Source organism: Hippocampus comes, unplaced genomic scaffold, assembly GCF_001891065.2.
Source record: "Hippocampus comes isolate QL1 unplaced genomic scaffold, H_comes_QL1_v1.1 scaffold43, whole genome shotgun sequence".
Taxonomy (NCBI): domain Eukaryota; kingdom Metazoa; phylum Chordata; class Actinopteri; order Syngnathiformes; family Syngnathidae; genus Hippocampus; species Hippocampus comes.
Window position 1 is genome coordinate 96,186 of NW_017805276.1, and position 16,659 is coordinate 112,844.

The window sequence follows — 16,659 nt, forward strand, 5'->3', positions numbered from 1 at the left end:
GAAAGAAGGAACAGAAGGAAGAAAGGCTGGAAGCACAGAAGATGTGAATGACACAAAGAAGCTTGAATGAACGAGGAGGATACAAGCAAGGTAGCAAACGAGGGTGTATTAAAGAAAGGAAGGAAAGGGGTATGGAGGGAAGACAGGAAATAAGAATGTAGGGAAAGTGGACTGAAGGAATGAAATAGGATGTTCTGGGATGAACCAGAAGAAAGACAGAGGAAGCACGGAAAGAATGATGGAAACAAGGACGTAGGAAGGGCACACATAGACAAACAACCATTTGCGCTCACAATCACACCTAGGGACAATTTGGAGTGCCCAATCAACCTGCCATGCATGTTTTTGGAACGTGGGGGGAAACTGGAGAACCCAGAGAAAACCCACACATGCACTGCCCGAAGACAGCTGGGATAGCCTGCAGCATGCCGGCGACCCTTGTGAGGATAAACGGATTAGAAAATGGATGGATGGAATGAATGAAACAAAGATATATGAAAGCAATAATAAAAGGGGGAAAGATATGAACAAAAAATGCTGTATGAAAAAGGAATGAAGGAAACAAGATGCTTTCGGCCAAAACTCATTCCCAGTCACTTAGCACACTGACTCGCAAGAGCCAATGTTCAACGTTCAATGTTCACTCAGATTGTCCAAATTCCAACCTCAAAGCTTTTCAGACGAATGTAAATAACAAATACTGTATGTCTGATTCCGACTAATTGTTTGTTGTTCTGGATCATGACAACACATTTTGGCCTCCAGCAAACCTTCTTCATAATTTCTTTAATTGATTAAAATAAATATTTTTCAAAGAATTTAATTCATTTCACCAAATAATGCAGGGAGATAACGCCATATCTTCATGCAGTCAGTACAAATTACGTGGTGTAACGTGATGTTATTCCGATTAACTAAACTAATGTAATGGAAAATAAATACAACTAAATTAATGTTTCTAATCTTGTAAATTATGTATTTGCTCTTCACGGTCGGTTTCTCCATGGCGTCGCCACTGTTGAGTGACGTCACATATGAATATGTAGGTGACCTCCGGGTCCTTTTTTTTCCAACTTCGCAACTCGTATCGCCTAGTTCAAAGGGGCATTCAAGTGCACATTTCCTATTCGGAAATCGAATAACTACGACTTCCCACCTTCATCGAATGCAACAACAGTTCCCAACCGGAAGTGACACAAAGTTCCCCCACTGGGTTGATTTGGAAACTTATTTTGCAAGCAGTCCGAGTGACCGAACATCTAAAACAACGCTCTTTATCAACTGCACATCGAGCACATCTGTAGCTATGGATTTCTGTGTTGTAACTATGCTGTACTACTTAATATTACTTTATATATCCATTCACTTGCTGGCATTCTTTTTCACCGATGCAGATTTCACGTTGCTGTGGGCAAGTCTGCTCGGACGCAAATCAGGTGAGGACACCAGGCAAACAGTTGCATTGTTTGACGGGTGTTAGCATGTGTGCATTTTAAAATGTAGACTGCGTAACTTGGCACTTAATTGCTTTGATGAATCCTTACACAACCCCCCTGTGATCACATGTGGTCATTGCTTACCTTAGGCTCTCCTGCGACGTAAAACTATGCATGATAGTGCAATTTATAGAAATGTTGCTTGGGGGGGCTCCAGTGGTTAGCACGCTCTCCTCACGGTTCTTCGGTTTGAGAATGAACACACAGGAAAGACCAGAGCAGAGATTCGAACCACAAACCTTCGTACTCTGAGTGAGACGTATTAACCACTTGCACCATCGTGCCCACTAAAAGGTGTAATCCTTGAATTTTTGTATTTGTTTTGGCAAATCAGAGGTGAAGTTGAAGGGTCAGGTGGTGTGGGTCACCGGAGCATCCAGTGGCATCGGAGAGGAGCTGGCCTACCAGCTGGCTCGGTGTGGCTCGCGCCTCATTTTATCTGCCCGCCGTGAGGATGAGCTAAGGAGGGTGAAACGCCAGTGCTTAGGTGAGATGACACTTACTTCGATACGATTCGGCAGGTAACCTCTGCTCACTTGTGCAACCAAACGTAAAGGAGATGGACATAGACTTTTTAATAGCTTTACTTTCTGTTGTACTTGCTTGAAGTTTGTTAGACAAGTGTAAAGGACGATGCGCATTTTTGCAGCATTCTTATATACTGTGTGTGTGTGTGTGTGTGGGTATGTGTGTAAAATTAGAATTTTCCGTAGGCTATCCAAATACCAAAATATTTCCATAGCTGCAGCAGCCCTAATGGTTTGTTTTGACTTCAGTTGGATTTTTATACATTCTTTGTCCTTGTCACTGGATTCCATATTTGTGTCCACTTCCAGAGTCCTCGAGTCTGAAGGATGAGGATATTCTTGTTCTTCCGCTGGATTTGTTGGAGAGGACAACTCATGAGGCCAAAACCCAAGCTGCAATTGAGTACTTTGGACATGTAGGACCACTGAGGATGAGCTAAGGAGGGTGAAACGCCAGTGCTTAGGTGAGATGACACTTACTTCGATACGATTCGGCAGGTAACCTCTGCTCACTTGTGCAACCAAACGTAAAGGAGATGGACATAGACTTTTTAATAGCTTTACTTTCTGTTGTACTTGCTTGAAGTTTGTTAGACAAGTGTAAAGGACGATGCGCATTTTTGCAGCATTCTTATATACTGTGTGTGTGTGTGTGTGTGTGGGTATGTGTGTAAAATTAGAATTTTCCGAAGGCTATCCAAATACCAAAATATTTCCATAGCTGCAGCAGCCCTAATGGTTTGTTTTGACTTCAGTTGGATTTTTATACATTCTTTGTCCTTGTCACTGGATTCCATATTTGTGTCCACTTCCAGAGTCCTCGAGTCTGAAGGATGAGGATATTCTTGTTCTTCCGCTGGATTTGTTGGAGAGGACAACTCATGAGGCCAAAACCCAAGCTGCAATTGAGTACTTTGGACATGTAGGACCACCATTTTTGTTTTATCAGAATGAAACGTGCATTAGTATGCTTCATTATAATCTCACAAGTCTACGACAGTCCTTTTTTTCCAAGAGGAAAGCATTGCTAAAATGATCTCTTCCGGAGTCAAATGGTCACCCTCTTATAACAGCCTCATGAAGTACACTGTCAATTTTCGAACTAATTAGCTTAAATTTAATTCCCTAAGATGTAAAGATGCCTTGTCCCAGTTGTCTATACAGTACACTCATCTTCCAGATTGACATCCTGGTAAACAACGGAGGCCGAAGCCAGCGTTCTTTGTTCTTGGACACAAGCGTTGATGTGTACCAAGCTTTGATGGAGCTCAACTTCCTGGGCACCGTGTCCCTCACCAAGCAGGTGCTGCCTCACATGACGCAGCGCGGCACCGGCAGCATCGTGACTGTCAGCAGCGTGCTGGGCCTTGCCGGGGCGCCCCTGGCGACAGGATACGCTGCCAGCAAACATGCTCTTCAGGTGATGTTTACACATGTGCAGAAATGAAATGTAAATTCTCTCCAATTGTGGTTATAATAGTTTAGCTGTGAACCAATTTGTCGGCGTGTTATGTCATCGACTTGAATAAATATTCTTCAGAGGCAAAATACACATCTGCACTGCGTCGCAGGTATGCCGTGCAGTGAGTTCCAAGTTGAACAGAGATATCACAGTATGGGTCACATTTTAACTGAAACAATGCTTGGAAATACAGACTTACCTGTTTGTGCCATGGAGAAGTAAATGTTGTCTGAGGGTCACCAAAGCGCTCATGCTAATGCACACAGTGGAGGCAAAAGTGTTCATGCGCTGTACTTGGATACAAATAATAATAGTACAAGGTAAAAAAAAAAATAATCTGATAAAGGTAGAAGTGCTGTTTCAATTTCTTTGCTGATAATGGAACTGGTTTCCTTGTATTTCTTGATCTGACAACTGACAAAAGCAGCACAAGTGTTTCAGGCATGTGGCGTTTTGAGCGTTTATTTACTCATATACAGCCAAATGCTTTGTATTTTTCCCCTAATGGGTTAAAAAATAGATTTTTGTTTGTTTGGTCTTAGGGGATGTTAATATTAGTCAACTGCGGGCTTGTGAAGCTCCTTTGAGACTCTTTTGTGATTAAGGGCTGTCGAAAGAAATTTGCATTGGACATCTCTCAAATAAACGCCTTGCACTATTTGCAGGCCGCTAAATGAGGAAGTACAGTAAATGTCAAGAGTAGAATGGCTCATTCAACTGCTTTGAACAATGTAGATACCTGCTGGTTGATTAAATGTTATCTAACTCCCTTTCCCCAGGGCTTTTTTAATTCCCTTCGGACCGAGCTCTATCACTATCCAAATATCCTCATCAGCACAGTGTGTCCAGGCCCTGTGCAATCATTCATAGCACAAAATGCCTTCACTGAAGATCTGCACAAGGTAAAAAAAAAAAAAAAAAAAAAGTATCAGGAATCCAACATTTTTTTGCAATGTTTCGAATCTACTAACTGGTATTCATTCTTCAGCCTGTGACTTCACCTGGTTACCAGGGACACAAGATGCCCACTCGTCGCTGTGCATCTTTAATACTGGCGGGGATTGCCAACAGCGTCAAGGAAATGTGGATTGCGCAGCAACCCTTCCTGGCTTTCTACTATGCCTGGCAGTACACCCCCACATTCGCTTGGTTCGTCACAAACCTCCTAAGCAAGAAAAGGGTGCAGAATTTCAAATCTGGTGTGGTAAGTATCTATAAATAACATGTGGAACATACGTCCCTTTTTCAATCTAGCTGGTTTAGTTGTAGGGCAAGTCCTTGATCCAACCCAGCAGCCACTTTAGCAACTTGCATAAGCTCAGGCATAAATACAATTGCAAGGAAAGTATGTGAACCCTTTGGAATTCCCTGGATTTTGCGTAAATTGGTCGTAAAATGTGTTCTGATCCTCATCTAAGTCTCAACAACAGACAAACACAGTCTGCTTGAACTCATATCACACAAACAATATGTTCGAATGTGTTTTTATTGAACACACCATGTAAACATTCACCGCACGTGGTGGAAAAAGTAAGTGAACCCTTGGATTTAATAACTGCACAATGGTCAGGAAGAATTTTGGACCATTCCTCTTGACAAAATTGTTTCAGTTCAGCTATGTTCTTGTGATGACTGGTGTGAATCACTTCCTTGAGGTCATGCCACAGCATGTCCAAAGGGTTGAGATCAGGACTCTGACTGGGCCACTCCAGAAGGCATATTTTCTTCTGTTGACACCGTTCTATTGTAGATTTACTTCTGTGCTTTTGGGTTATTGTCCTGTTGCCTATCACCCATCTTCTGTTGAGCTTCAAATGGTGGACAGATGGCCTTAAGTTCCCCTGTAAAATGTCTTGGTAAACTTGGGAATTCATTTTTCCTTCGATAACCGCAATATGTCCAGGCCTTGCGGGAGGAAAGCAGCCCCAAACCATGATGCCCCTCCACCAAAGTTCACAGTTTGGATTAAGTTTTATGTTGGTGTGTTGTGGCTTTTTTATCTCCACACATACATTTGTTTGTTCCTTCCAAACAACTCATCTTTCACCTCTCCTCAGAATATTTTGCCAGTAGTGCTGTGGAACATGCAGGTGATCTTTTGCAAACTTGTTTGTTTTGGACAGCAGTAGCTTCCTCCATGGTGACCTCCCACAAATTCCATTCTTGTTCAGTGTTTTGTTTTGAACAGTGCCATTCCGTTGCATATTGTATATTCGTCCACAGAGATGTTGGCATGTGCCAGAGATTTTTGTCAATCTTTAGCTGACACTCTCGGATTCTTCTTTACCTCTCTTGAGAATTCTGATGATCTCTTACAGTCATCTTTACAGGATGGCCACTCCTAGTTAGAGTAGTAACAGCGCTGAACTTTTTCCATTTAGAGAGCTCTTTTGTGCGAGGCATGGTTCACATCAGACAATGCGTCTTGTGAATAGCAAACTCCTAACTGGTGTGTTTTATATGGAGCAGGGCAGCTTCACCCAATATTTTCAATCTCATCTAATTGATTGGACTCCTCGTTGCTGACTTCTGATTCCAAACTACCCTAAGTGATCACATATATTTTCCACCCCGCACTGTGACTGTTTACATGGTGTTCGAAAAAAACAAAAAACAAAACAACAACATGAGAACATCTAATTGTTTGTGTGGTATTAGTTCAAGCAGACTGTGTTTGTCCATTGGTGTGACTTAGATGAAAATCAGAACACATTTTCTGACCAATGTATGCAGAAATCCATCTTATTCCAAAGGGTTCATATGTTTTTTCTGTATTTTGCAAATGTCTGAACTTCAGTTCTGTTAAACATCTCCCTTCAAAAAGAGGCAGCCGTTCTGCTCTTCCCTCGCGAACGCCTCAAACTCCAATGTTGAGTCTGTTTACTTGTGTGAAAAGACCTTGACGTGAAAGGATCAGCATGCTGCTACTGTGCACTGCTCCATAGTCTGTACGGCTGACCTTGCATTAGCACAACCATGAATGGAGAATTTTTCATGCCGTGAACAAATTCTGAGCTGTCAGATGGGGGACCTGAGCTGTTTGTGACCTTGCTAATTCTATTTAAAAAAAAAAAGGGTGGATGAAATCTCGCCAACCTCCTGCCAACTACGCACACACAACCCACCAGTGCTGAGTGATTGACAAGAGTGTTTAGTGGCCTCTGCTGGGCAGGAACAGCTGAGGGCCATGCCCAAACATCACATTCCTCCAAGTTTAACCTATTCAGGCTTATGGCGCAATGCAACACAATGTACTATTTATTTATTTTGTTTAATGTAGAATACTTTTTTTTGCTGTTAAATTATCTTTAATTATTTTTATTTATTTTACCCAGAATTATACCAAACAAAATATACATGCCATGGTCAGTTGTAAATGCTGTAGTGAAAACATTTTTGGGGGACACCATGTATGTTGACAAATCTGCTCATTGGATTTTTTTTCTCTAGGATGCAGACTCCGCCTACTTTACCAAGCCCAAGACCTTATAAAAATGTTTTCTGAACCAATGACTTCAGATTCTACTTTCTAATTGTTTGTGTGGTATTAGTTCAAGCAGACTGTGTTTGTCCATTGGTGTGACTTAGATGAAAATCAGAACACATTTTCTGACCAATGTATGCAGAAATCCATCTTATTCCAAAGGGTTCATATGTTTTTTCTGTATTTTGCAAATGTCTGAACTTCAGTTCTGTTAAACATCTCCCTTCAAAAAGAGGCAGCCGTTCTGCTCTTCCCTCGCGAACGCCTCAAACTCCAATGTTGAGTCTGTTTACTTGTGTGAAAAGACCTTGACGTGAAAGGATCAGCATGCTGCTACTGTGCACTGCTCCACAGTCTGTACGGCTGACCTTGCATTAGCACAACCATGAATGGAGAATTTTTCATGCCGTGAACAAATTCTGAGCTGTCAGATGGGGGACCTGAGCTGTTTGTGACCTTGCTAATTCTATTTAAAAAAAAAAAGGGTGGATGAAATCTCGCCAACCTCCTGCCAACTACGCACACACAACCCACCAGTGCTGAGTGATTGACAAGAGTGTTTAGTGGCCTCTGCTGGGCAGGAACAGCTGAGGGCCATGCCCAAACATCACATTCCTCCAAGTTTAACCTATTCAGGCTTATGGCGCAATGCAACACAATGTACTATTTATTTATTTTGTTTAATGTAGAATACTTTTTTTTGCTGTTAAATTATCTTTAATTATTTTTATTTATTTTACCCAGAATTATACCAAACAAAATATACATGCCATGGTCAGTTGTAAATGCTGTAGTGAAAACATTTTTGGGGGACACCATGTATGTTGACAAATCTGCTCATTGGATTTTTTTTCTCTAGGATGCAGACTCCGCCTACTTTACCAAGCCCAAGACCTTATAAAAATGTTTTCTGAACCAATGACTTCAGATTCTACTTTTTTTTTTTAACTTTACAAAGCTTGTTTGGTGCAAAGTGAAATATCAGCTTCTTACAAGTCATTTTATTATATACAGATATACATATAAAATGAGCAATATGTACAATACTATGATCACTGTTGAACAATTATTTTAAAAGTTGTAAACAAGTGAACTGTAAACAAACAAATTGCACTGAAAGCATACAGCATGACACACCCAAGGCACATTCTTGATATCTTGACAATAATTGTATTGTTTCCCTTTTTCGCAGAAAGGTTGGGTCATTATTTAAATATTGTAACAAATAAAAAAAGCTTTAAAATCATCAACTCCCAAACCACTGTGAGTTTAAATTTAACCTCCAATCATGATTTTCAGTGTACTGTATCGTGATTCATGTATCCATCTAAACTGGCTTGTGTCAGTACAAATGTGCATTTCCCAGCTTGATGTGTATTTCTCTGTGGTAATGCACTAAAGCACCATGATATATGCATAAAAAAAGTTGTCAACATTCCATCATTCTAGGGAAAAGATCCCTGTTGTCTATTCTTTCATCCTCATTGGTAAAACATGAAACCTTGTGGTGGAGTAAAAAAAACGAAAAAGAAAAAAAAGCGCTCCTCACCTCAGTGGTCAGAGGCAGGGGAAGTGAAGGGGTGCTGATGAGTAAATGGGATACCCCAGAGGTGGGTCTGCCGCCTGGACAGTCAGGTTCCTTAACATGAAGGGGTGAGCCTGGATGCTGTAGCGCTCCTCATCGTCGTTAGTGGCATACAGGAGCTCCCAAGACAGGTTGGCCCACTGGCCTCGCACCCCTTCGCCATTCAGTCGGCCCACCTGCACCAACTGCTCCTGCAAGGACAGCACTCGCCCAGTGTACGTACCCTGCGGACGACAACTATCACAACTACTGATCTGTATGGCGTCATGCTGGAAATGTTAAGAGTGCTTACCATGGAGAGGTCATGACCTAAAGAGAAGAGGAATGGCTTCTCCTGAAGGACGCTGTCATGCCAGCCTTTCTCGGACACCAATCCAATGTACCAGTCCCTTTCATATTCCTCCAAAGTACTGAACATCTCCTCGGGGGACTCCATCGGCCCAAGGCTGGCTTGATCGAACAGGAGCTTAAAACTAAACCTGACGCAAACCATACAACAGAATGACGGCAGTGGGTTTGTCACATTAGAGCATAAATAGCAAAAGAAATACTGTACATACAGAGTAACCAGGCGATACAGTCCAGACGCACCCTGAAAATCATCCAAAATATTTAAAAAAAAAATGTTTCGATAGTTTTACCACAATCACATGCTTCAAACGATTGCACTTCGCAGAAACACTTTGAACACTCACAAAAATAGCAAACATCAAATAAATAGAAAATACTGTGCATAGTTTACCGTCTGTGTATGTCAGTGTGCCTCTTTCATTCCTCATTTTTAATTCTCATTTTGTGCTAGTTTACTAGTAAACTAGGAGTGACAAACAGCTTGAAAAAAACTTTTCAAAAATATAAGTGTAATTTAATGACTTTAAATGTGTTTCAAGTGTGCATGTAAAGACTAGAACAAAAAAGTTTATGGTCTCACTCTCTACATAAGGTTTACTAATGTGGAGCCTGTGGGTACTAGGTTGCCCCCCCCCACACACCCCACATGACTAGTTTACTGATATTTCGAAAAATGAACATCTGTTTCATAATTATTGTGAGAAATCATGAACATGATCAGTGTCTTTGCATAAATTAATATCAGGAATTATTAATAGTAACATATAAAGGTCATTTCAGCAAACATATTATTTCAATAGTCTGTATCACACTTGCCCTTAACAATAATAAGTACCAAAGAAGTACCTTTCAGTTTCTAAAAGGTTGGTGGACCCCTGCTCTACAGTGTAGTAGACTTTCTGTTGAGCTATTGTAGGCGGGTCTGGAACCCTTCCCACGAAACAAGGGTTCATTTTGGAAAAACGCCATAAAATATATAGCTTAAAAAAAAAAAGCAATATAGGAAAGAGGCTTTTACCTGAAAGCCCTAAGAGCGAGCTGATAAAGTTCTTTGCTGGAGGAGAGCCATTCGAGGCCCTCTGACCATGGCACGTCTCCACAGTAGAGCCTGTAGATGTAACTGGGACTGGTGAAGGCCGACTCAGCGCCGAGCGACACCAGACACGAGAGTGCCACCTGAGCGTGGAGGTCCTTCAAGGTTTCGTCTTCCTTTAGAGCTTTGGTCATGTCCTCGGAAGTGTCGCTCTGCAAGACCGGTCCGAACCTGCTCAGGGCAAACCTGAACCAGTCCTCGGGGAATAACGGCCTGAGGTGCAGCAGCCTGCTTGCTAACATCGGCGCCGTCCTCCATCCCGTCGGTAGGTTGAACACCTCGGACTGAGGGCAGCTGAACGTCAGCTGGTGGAGCGAGCCGGGACTCTCTTTGAAGATCTCCGTGTTGTGACCTTTGTCGACCGCTGGCATCCCGATGCCCAGTCCCAAAGGCTGTAATGGCTGCAGGGCCGAGAGGGCCATGTTTTCAAACAGACTGTCCATCTCGACAGACCCTGGAAGAGAGGCTCCCGTCTGGAGCACTGTGTGTCCAGACTGGGCCTCTGCCGTCACCAGGGCAACCGTCCGCCTGGCTGGTTGAGGTCCAAAAAGATCATCCTCATCTGACCAGTCTCCAAAGGATGTCATGCTCGAGCTGTCCTGTCTGAATCTAAGGGAAGATACTTTGGATTCCACCACGATAGCCTCAGGCGGTTGGTTGCATGCAGTCTGCTGCGCCTGCTGGGAAGATTGCGACTTTCGGCCCCCGATTCCCGCCCCGTCGTCACAGCTCCACATAGAGCCTTTATGCTTCTTGACACAATAACGCAAGAGCAACCACACCAAGGCTTTCAGAAAGTCATCCTGAAGCTTCCTCAGGTTGTCGTGAGAGTCGATGATGCCCGAGAGGACGTTGCGGGCGTCCGAGTAGACGCGCACCGCCAGCGCTGTGCAAGGTGTGAGAGCGTTGGCCCAGTGAAGGTTCAACCCTTGAGTCAAACCAAGACGCTCCGGCCGCTCGAAAGCAGCCTCGAAAACCTCATCCACCCTACGTGCTTCTACCGTGTGGCAAGATGTCTCCTGTAGCTCCAAACCCTGAGGGGGGGGGGGGGGGGGGAAGAGCAAGCCACAGTTAGATCTACAAGCATTTGGATAATAATGGATTTGGAGGATTTTCCTTTTATACAGCAGCGCAATAGATTTGCTATACATTTTATGCTTGCATTTTTTGTGTGTTCAATTTTGTTTACAATGTGTTTAAAGCAAGTGAAAGGAGTAGAACTATTTAAAAAACAGATTTAAATGGTCATTATATTGTGGATTTTCACGAATGATATGCAGGACAGTGCTTCAATAAGATCAAAACTTTGAGTGACTTGTTTTTTATGGAAATTTTGAGAAAAAAAATGTGTATCTTTTAGTTGGTTTCTAGTTCAACAGTTTTGTGCCATCCTTGAATGGTATTTTTTTTCATGCAGGACAACTCTTGGCACTGGGAAAAAAATACAGCATGTGGTTATTTTGTTGTTTGCTTCAAACACGAGTGAAAAGCAAGATCAGGCCCCCTATTTGGTCATCGAAGAATGTTCAATTTCTTTGGCTTGTGACTTCAATGAAAGAGAGGCAAAGCCTTTCTAGAAAGAAAATTTGGAATTTAGTGATATCCAAGGACTTCAAGCCCTCATTAACTATTGAAATCATTGTGGTATTAAAAATGATGGCTACATTTTCAGTTATGTCACCTTGTCCAAATACTTTTGAACCTTTGAAAATGGAGGTAGAATATCATTATGGCAGCAATTCCTAATTTTTTTTCTTTTCTTTTTTCTTTCTTTTTATTTTTTATTTTTTGGGCGAAAGCTCTTAAAATTCAACCTGAACGACTACACTTTTATTTCAACGATTCATTATGTTAGCGTATTAAGACATGAATATAAATCATTTTAGACTTAACTATATGAACTGTATCACAGACATTCAAACAAGCAGAAAACGTACCTTAATATTGACGGTGCAGTAGCCGTATCCTCTCTCCAAAATCATGATCCAAACCATGCGGTCCTGAAAGCGGCCAAGAAAGTGAGAGCCTGGTGCTAAAGAACCTACAAGACAATGAGCACAAGCATTGAAAGAAGCGGGGAACCAAAACCAAACTAGAACAGACACTTTGTGCACGCTAACTCCAATATAGATTGTTAGAAATTGTTTGTGTCTCTCTTTGCTTGTCCTTGAATTTCCAATAGCAGATTGTGGTGAGCACCAAATAACCGCTGGTGCTCATCTGAGACCAATGCCAAAACTTTTATGTGCACCCCTGTCTATAAATGCATAGGTGCGAATGTGAGTGTGAGGGGATGTTGGGTAGTTTGCTGTGGTGCAGAAATTCGCGACAAGTCTGCTGTGCCCCACTTGTGGACCAAATAAGGTAGCCAAAATATTTTTAAATACCTTCACATATGGCAAATCAGTATATTTCATTTGATTGTGCAAGTGTACCTGTTGTGACTGATGCCTTGTATGCTCCCAATATTCATTTTAAACGACTCAAGTCATCAGACTGCATGTCCAAACTCGTTTGCTAATGCCTTTAGCTTTAAAGCCTTGGACAGAAGTAGCATTTGTCCTGGGCACTTGATTTTAGATTGATAAACTGTATTCTAAATGACAATAACTAATAATTGGCAGTCAAATATGTTTAAGCTAATGTGTTGTCAATGAACATTTTGTAGCACTCACTGAGCAAATGCCAACGATGAATAATTCACTGGATGCGACCCTCGCGAGCATCATCAGCAGTTCGGATAATGGATGGATGTCTCCCCCCCCCCCCTTTAAATGAGGATAGGAGGCATGCATTACTAACCCAGCGATCCTCTTGCAAAGGCCGTCCTCAGGGCAGAGGCAAGACTTCCACTCATCTGCTGGTAGAAGATGGAGTCTGGGCACGGACAGGCAGTACCGACGGGCCCCGGCCAACTGCGCTGAGGCCTGGGGAAGCCCACCAGGAAGATGGGTAGTGTGAAGAGGGGGAGTAAGGGGGCAGAGAGCAGGGCAGACAGGGTCACCACAGCCAACAGCAGCGGGCAGAGGGAGGCGTTGAGCGCAAGGAGGGTTCCGGCCGACTGACGCCGCTGCTTCTTCTCAGTCCAAGATGTCACCAACACGGTGAGGGTGAACTTTAACTTGGCCAGGAACTGGGTCAGTCGATCCATCAGAAGGCCAACCTGTAAAGGTCGCATGATCACCGGCGTTATGCACTGATTCCGAGTCGCCGACAGTATTTTTAGTGTAAACCCAATTTCGATGACAGTTAATTAACATAAAGTTAGTAGTTTGAACATTACATATCTTGTCTTTCTAGTGTATTCAGTTAAATAGAGATAGAACATGATTTCCAAATTATTGTATTGTGTTTTTATTGATGCGTAACACAACGTCCCAATTTCATTGGAATTGGGTTTGTAAATAACAACTTGTCCTCACCAGCAGAAGCTGCACCCCCGTGCCGAGGCTGTCCCACCCAGGCAGCCTATTGTTTCCGGCTGCAAGACGCACAATGACGACCACGACCATTTGCAATAAAGCATCCTCTGAGCTCTGCCATGCCTGCAAGTGAGCATGCAACAAATACCATGTAGACCAGATATACTAAAGCAAAGAAGAATTGCTTTTGGTGAAAGAAAAAAACCCACACCAAACAGATTTTTTTGCAATTTTCCTTTGAAAAACATATCTGTGCTCATTATGAATAAAAAGTCAACATAAGTAAGAAATATTTCTCTTGTTTTTGTGTGCCTACCACTCTGAAAGCTCGTGCGAATCCCACACTGAGAGGAACCCCATGGAGCTGCTGCAGGGATTTGTCCATAGACAGGAAAGCAATCAATGCAAACGGAGACACTGGGAACGCACACATATAAACGGTTACACATAGAAAAGCGTCAGTAATTCCCGAGCTTTGCTCTGGAGGACAATAGATGCAAGAGACATGATCTCACCAAGATAAAGGAGGACTCTTCTGATGGCTGCTGCAATGAATAAGCCTCTGTTCTTCTGTTCGAAAGTCTGCACACTGGACATGCCTTTCGGGTACACCGGATTGAGGAATAAGCCGGCGCACACATAGGCCCCTTGGATCTCTCTGAGAAGCCAGCAGAGGGAGAAGAGGACCAGGAGGAGGTAGCTGACAGGAGCCTGGGGTCCCCTGACCAAACTGTGGGACTGAGCTGAACTGTGGAAGTGATGCAACAGGCCAGCTTCTGCCAGTGCCGCCAACAACAGGCACGCATACATCACCACCTCCCTGCAGCCCAGATTCCAGCCAAAGGTGTTGGAAAGAGGCGGCGGCGGAGACCTGCCTCTGCGCGGGCCGTAGTCCTTGCAGTGGGCCTTGGGAGCATTGCAGAGGGCGCCAACCTGGCTGAGATCCAGGCTCAGCAGGAATCCCGTCGCGGTGGAGAAGAGGACGACTCCCAGTGTTGATGGGATAAAGTAATTGCACACAGCTACGCCAGCAGAAACGCCAAACATCAAAAGCAACCTATGATGAGGGAGGGCACAAAAAACACACATGCACAAAGTTGAGTGAAGGTACTGAAATTTATCTTGTGGTACCACCTACAGTAGGGGTGACCAACCAGTCGCGATTGATCGGTAGCTCGGGCTGGTCCCAAGTTGATCGCGGATGATATGGGGGAAATGGGGGGGGGGATTTGTGTGTCTCTGTTATTAATATTTAATTGTTATTAATTGGGAGTGAGAAATTAAAAAAACGTGTTCAGTGTCTTTCAATGAGATTAAATGTGTCGAAAGTGGGCAAAACGTTTTTCTTTTAAAATACAATCTGTATATAATGGATTTTACCATCTTCTGGGGTCTAAAATGTATCCCTGACACTAAATTGGAGTTCACGCCACTGTGGTTCATTTTTTCAACACAAACCTGAAGTTGCTGGACATGGGGGAGCCTCCTAATCCAAACACAAGCACCTGCTCCATGCCCCAGAGGAACAAGGCATCGAGGGGAGGTAGTATTCCCAGTGCCCACAGCAGAGGTAGGAAGAGGAAAAGCACATGAAGAACCTGGCTGGCAAGTTGGAGCTCCGGAACTGGGCCAGAGAACCTAAAAATGATCGAATACATCAAAATGTCACCAATGGATTTGAGCGAGTCAACGGCATTAGCTCGTTCCAATTTACTTACCTATCAGTCAAGTCCACAACAATGAAAATGAAAATGTAGATGGGTCGAGTGAGTGGGGTAATCTCATAAGTGTCCTGCGCCTGGAAAGTAGCAGTCTCTGTGGCTGTATTCACAACCAGGGAATACTCCGCAATGCACACAGTCACCCAACTTAGGACAAAAACGACCAGGGAGACACTTATGCTACCGTACAGAGCGGTCAGTCTGCCAAGTAGCACATACCATGTCCCGAAAGCACACAGAAGTCCAGCTAGTACCGTATGAATCACAACATTCAGCCCAAATATCTTCCCAGGAGCAATGAATCGGACCGTCTCTGGGCTGACGCAGTGAGTAAACTCCACTTCCTCTTCATCCACGAGGGTGTTGGGTGCTCCGAGCCGTTCCACGGCACCGCTCCGTCGCCCGGCATACAACGCCACTGCCTGGACGGCGGCGGCTGCCGCAAACATCAGCGCGCCGGAAAGCATGGCGGCGTGCAGCTCCTGGAGAAGCTGCAACTGGCAGAGGAGCGTGCTGACGCCCCCGAAAAGCCATGGTGTCAGGAAAAGCACGGCCTGATTGACATAGACGTACGGTGGAGCGCAGTAGCCCAATTTGAAGCGCGGACCCCCCAACACCGTTTGGGGGAAGCGCTTCCAGAAGAACTCCTGCTTGTACTCATTGAGAAGGGGCACATCTGGCCCCATTCTGACCATTCCCAAAAGGGTGGCAGGTCATCTCCAGGCAGCTGAAGAAGCATTTCCAGTCATCATTTCCATGTTGGGAAGCGGTGATGAATCCCACCTTTGATGAAGCAAAGGACACAAAAATGCATAAGTCAGTATCATGTGAATGTACAGTGAGCCCCTGTTTATCGCAGGGGGTACTTTCCTGACCCACCTTCTATAGGTCAAAATCTGCATTATAGTTGGACCATGTTTATTAGAAAAAAACACCTTTTGTAGATTCACTACAGGGCACTACCACACACTTTAAGCGTATTTAAAACTACGGCGGAACAAATTTGAAAAATATTCTAATTGCGATTGCCCCCCCCAATACAGTGATTGTGATTAAATATGGGATCATTTTTTTTCAAGGTCGTCTTTTGATTTTCATGGCTTATCTATCAATCTATACATCTATCAAAATAATGTCTTAATAAATAAATTTAACAAATGTTCCCCCCCCAAAAAAAAATCAATAGTGTGCATGAGAGCCTTTCATAAGGATGTGTGGAAAGATTTGAGTGTACTTTATGAGCGCATTTTTGTATGATTTATGAGCGCATTCCAATGTGGTGTGTGGAAACAATCTGACAGACATTTATAAGCGCATTTCATTGTGTTAGGTGTATAAGGTTTATATGTAACTTTGAGCAAGAACTTCTTACTTTCCCATTTCAAAATAAGGGGATGCCCAAAAGCCATGAAGTAGTCTCACTCAAGCAGAACCGTAAGTTGGTGACATACTGTATATTTTATATATATATATATATATATATATATATATATATATATATATATATATATATATATA

General features: G+C 43.2%; 2 protein-coding genes across 2 annotated transcripts in view; one reads left to right on the forward strand and one right to left on the reverse strand.

Annotated features, from left to right (window-relative positions):
* The first annotated feature begins 1,126 nt into the window (after window positions 1-1,126).
* dhrs7 (dehydrogenase/reductase (SDR family) member 7) lies at window positions 1,127-7,003 on the forward strand. Its single transcript, XM_019870158.1, has 7 exons — window positions 1,127-1,436; window positions 1,831-1,983; window positions 2,333-2,439; window positions 3,204-3,443; window positions 4,265-4,387; window positions 4,474-4,689; window positions 6,936-7,003. The coding sequence occupies exons 1-7, from the start codon at window positions 1,166-1,168 to the stop codon at window positions 6,975-6,977; spliced, it is 1,152 nt and encodes a 383-aa protein (XP_019725717.1). The 5' UTR covers window positions 1,127-1,165; the 3' UTR covers window positions 6,978-7,003.
* A 901-nt stretch (window positions 7,004-7,904) lies between these two features.
* pcnx4 (pecanex 4) overlaps window positions 7,905-16,659 on the reverse strand; it is a 10,759-nt gene continuing 2,004 nt past the window's right edge. The window contains exons 2-11 of the mRNA XM_019870157.1: window positions 15,139-15,924; window positions 14,879-15,058; window positions 13,936-14,477; window positions 13,737-13,837; window positions 13,421-13,543; window positions 12,801-13,161; window positions 11,936-12,039; window positions 9,924-11,032; window positions 8,847-9,033; window positions 7,905-8,778 (exon numbers count right to left, since the gene is read on the reverse strand). Coding sequence (XP_019725716.1) covers window positions 8,527-8,778; window positions 8,847-9,033; window positions 9,924-11,032; window positions 11,936-12,039; window positions 12,801-13,161; window positions 13,421-13,543; window positions 13,737-13,837; window positions 13,936-14,477; window positions 14,879-15,058; window positions 15,139-15,836 — 3,657 coding nt within the window. The 5' untranslated portion in view covers window positions 15,837-15,924 and the 3' untranslated portion in view covers window positions 7,905-8,526. The remainder of the gene's footprint in view (window positions 8,779-8,846; window positions 9,034-9,923; window positions 11,033-11,935; window positions 12,040-12,800; window positions 13,162-13,420; window positions 13,544-13,736; window positions 13,838-13,935; window positions 14,478-14,878; window positions 15,059-15,138; window positions 15,925-16,659) is intronic.